At 31.3% G+C, this 3942-nt stretch overlaps 1 protein-coding gene across 1 annotated transcript; it reads right to left on the reverse strand.

Moving 5' to 3' along the window:
- Nucleotides 1-744: 744 nt before the first annotated feature.
- Nucleotides 745-3175, reverse strand: LOC145098829 (uncharacterized). The gene is made up of 3 exons (XM_079036428.1): nt 2398-3175; nt 1438-2297; nt 745-1053 (listed from the first exon to the last, which is right to left on the reverse strand). Exons 1-3 carry the CDS (start codon nt 3173-3175, stop codon nt 745-747), a joined length of 1947 nt encoding a protein of 648 aa, XP_078892554.1.
- Between the last annotated feature and the right edge of the window lie 767 nt (nt 3176-3942).

The raw sequence follows: 3942 nt of genomic DNA on the forward strand, positions 1-3942 counted from the left end.
TGAGAAATGTTTTTATAAATTGTGAAAAATTATTTTGAAATTCACGGTGTTACAAACTGAAGCGTAAATTAGGTTAAATGGTGAAATGTAATTTTCATAACTTTCCTAATGTATTAATGGATATTATAATATTACATACGCCATTTTGAATCAATTATCGTGTAAATGCTTTAATTACGTTCAAATAGCTTATCAGTGCTTGAAACTCGATAAAACACACAAGATATTATTTTGGTATAAAGAATATTCATAACATAATGAAAACATATTTATAAAACTATTGAGACATAGAATGAAACTAGACCTAGTATGTGGCTTCATACATCGATGGTTTTTCCTGAAAAAAGGGTCATTTACTCAAGAAAATGTAAGATAACATGTTTTAACACTCATATTTTTATATAACAGATTTGGAAATGCTCAAATTATAAGGTTTCAATACTATTATTATTAATATTAAACAGGGCCGGTCCTGAGGATTCAAATGCTCAGGACGAACCGGAAAAAAAAGGCCCTAAGCCCAAACGTGTAATGACTAAGAATAAATAAACTATTTTTAAAAAACGACTATAAACTTTATAGCAATAAACAAAGCAAAAACATAGTATTTTAATGATTAATTACATATACGATCCATGAAGCTCTTCTAGCATTCTTGATAGCAAATTGGTTGATCAACTAATCATACTCTATACTCTCTAAGATTTTGTTCTCGATTGATATCATGGCCAAACCGCTAAGTCTTTATTGGTTCATTGTTGAGCGTAAGTAAGATTTCAACAACTTAAATTTCGAAAAACTCATTTCTACAGATGTCACTGTTACTGGAATAGTCAACAATATTCTATATGCAATGTTTGCATTTGGGAAATAATCAAGTTCTTTCAAAAACTTCAAAACATCTATAGGGTTGCTAAATTCATTGCTGTCCAATGTCTCAATTAATTCCAACTCTGTATAAAGTTCATCGGCATCAATATCCGATCTTCCTTCAAACTTGAGTGCTTTTTCAGGACAATGACAAGACGACTTAAGATCTTTATCTTCCATTCCCTTCAAATTATGTGGAAATAAAAAACCAAATAATTTGTCATACTCTTTGAATTGTTCAAATCTTGTCTCAAGAGAAGAACTAGCTTGATCAACAATGTATAAGAAATAATTGACTCTGAAATTCTCTTCGGCTGTAAATGAAATTCTTCGCTGCTTGAACTCTTATCAAACCTTCTTTTCCTTTGAATCAAACACTTTTGTGGAAATATTGGATCAATACCCAATTCAATAGCAATCTCCTTAGCTTCAATAATCGCTTTTGAAAACTAGTTTCTCTATAATCTTCGAAGTACTCAACCAATTTGTTTATTTTTTAATAGCATTATCAACATGCATATCCTTTGACTGTAACTTTTTACTCACAATATTCACATGGTTTAATACTTGATACCAGATAATTGTTGACACCAAAAATTCAAAGTCACCAAGTTCTTTTTCTGCCAATGAAGTTGCTTCATTTGCAACTACAACATCATTATCCTTTTCTCCAATTTCAAGTAAAGCTTCTTGTACATCAACAAGTTGCAATTTAATAGCCTTTACACTCTCAACCCGACTTTCCCAACGAGTTTGACACAATGACTTAAGACTCGAAGCTGTAACATTATCTTTCAAAATTTCCCACCTCTTAGTAGAATTTGCAAAGATAGTATAAATACATTGGACGAGTCCAAAATAGTTCTTTCCTTTAACGCACTTGTTAGCCATATCACATAATGTTATATTAAAAGAATTGCAACCACAATGAGTGTAAAATGCTCTAGGATTTAGATCTAAAAATCTCTTTTTCACTCCTTGGTGCTTTCCTTTCATGTTTGCTCCATTATCATAGCCTTGACCATGCATATCATCAATTTCAAGACCAAGAGACTTTAACTCCTCAAGTGTAATATCAAATAGTCCTTTTCCGGTGGTATCATCAACATTCAAAAAACCTAAAAAGGACTCCTCCTCGGTAACAAAATTATATGATAACTTTAAATACCTCACTATTATAGTCATCTGTTTTTGGTGACTTGAATTGGGAGTACAACCAAGTATGATTGAGTAGTACTTTGCTTCCTTTATCTTCTTGATAAGTTCTTTTTTAATTTCTTGAGCTATCAAAAGTATTAGTTCGTTTTGGATCGTGTGGCCAAGATAATGCACATGAAGTTCGTCACTTGTGATCCGCCGCACATGCTCTTTGTTAACCGGATCAAACTCTTCCAACATTTCAATGACACCCAAAAATTTTCCATTATCTATTAACTACAATTAACAAATAAGAAGTGGAATCAGTCATAATAATTAACAGAAAGGTATTTGGTGGAATTGGAAAAAAAATATACAATTTATAATTACCTTTATCATACAACTTTTCAATTGATCCACGGAATGCTAAATTATGTTTAGCAAGAAACTTCACTAATTCAATAATTCTCAAAAGGACTTGTTTCTGGTAATCTCTTTCTTTCTTGAATTGCTCGTATTGAACTTTATCAATTGTTTCGTTCAATTTCAATCGTTTACGCATATCAAACCACTTATTCCTATTTGTAAGATGATCCAAGGATGTTTCATATTCTTTAACTCTAGTGGTAACATGGTGCCAATCTGAATAACCTTCATCACCCAATTTACCTTTAGAAATCCCTTTTCTAAACAGTTTACAACAAAAACAAAATACCTTGTCATGCTCTTTCGAATATACTAGCCACTCTCTATCACACTTCTCCAAATTTGGTAAAGTTCTTGTATATAATGCTACAGAAAATCGTCTACCATTTTTATCGTAGGGACCATACATAATACTAGTATCTCTTTTAGGACCTTTCTCAACCAAAAGTTTTACCTCCTCATGATTATGTTTTTCCCACCTTCTTAGATCATATATATCAACAAGCTCTTTAACAGGCTCTACCACTTCTACCTCTTCTACTTCTACTTCTACATGCTCTTGCTCTTCAACATGCTCTTGAACGTGCACTTCAACATGGTCTTCAACGTGCTCTTCAACTTGCTCTTCAATATGTTTTCTATGGATAAACTTATCTAGAGAACCAGCGTCAGCCTTTCTCTTTTCTTCATCAACTTTTCTCTTTTTATGTTTTTGAAAGTCGGATGGTTGTTTAGACTTCATCACTACAAGTTCAATAGTTTCAAACTTTCAACTTTTAACAATCAAGTTACATCAACCGATAAACACAATTGATAATCTCATAATCTAATTTCAATTTTCGATAAACAGTTAACACTTAACTTATTCTAATTTCTCATAATATGATTTCTGCTTTTAACATACATTAACATATTCTACTTTCTCAATTATCATAATCTTATTTCTTATTTCAACATTTAGCTTTTTGATAAATTATAATCTTATTAATCTGATTCTGTGATTCAATTTCAAGTTCATTAGTTCAATTGTTCAACATTCAGAAAAAGTAGAAAACATTCAAGTTCATTATTAATCTAATAAGTGTTTTTACATATGGAATCCTTCATGTTAACTCTCTCGCCAAGTTTATATCCCTCCCATGATATTGAATACAACAGAATTCCTCCTCGGTTTGGATTTGATCCCAATGATAACATTTTGAGCCCTGATTTTTGATAATATATACTCTGGTAAGTGGTAACATTCACATTCAATTAATCATAAGTATTATTAAGTAATTCACTAATTCTGATAAGTTGTTTCTAAAAAGTGTGCAATGACAAAACTTAAAGAATGATCGCCTGGAAGTGGATTCTGGAACAAAAAAAACAAGAAAAATAGCGACTACAAGAAAAACAGCGACTGATAAATTGAAAATACCGTTGTTTCCCTTTAAGCCTTTTGATTTCTGGTATCTGAATGAATAGAGAATACTCTATAATCATAGAAAACTCAATCGTCCCTTCCTC

This window comes from Lactuca serriola, chromosome 4, assembly GCF_051521515.1.
Source record: "Lactuca serriola cultivar US96UC23 chromosome 4, Lser_US96UC23_V15, whole genome shotgun sequence".
NCBI lineage: Eukaryota > Viridiplantae > Streptophyta > Magnoliopsida > Asterales > Asteraceae > Lactuca > Lactuca serriola.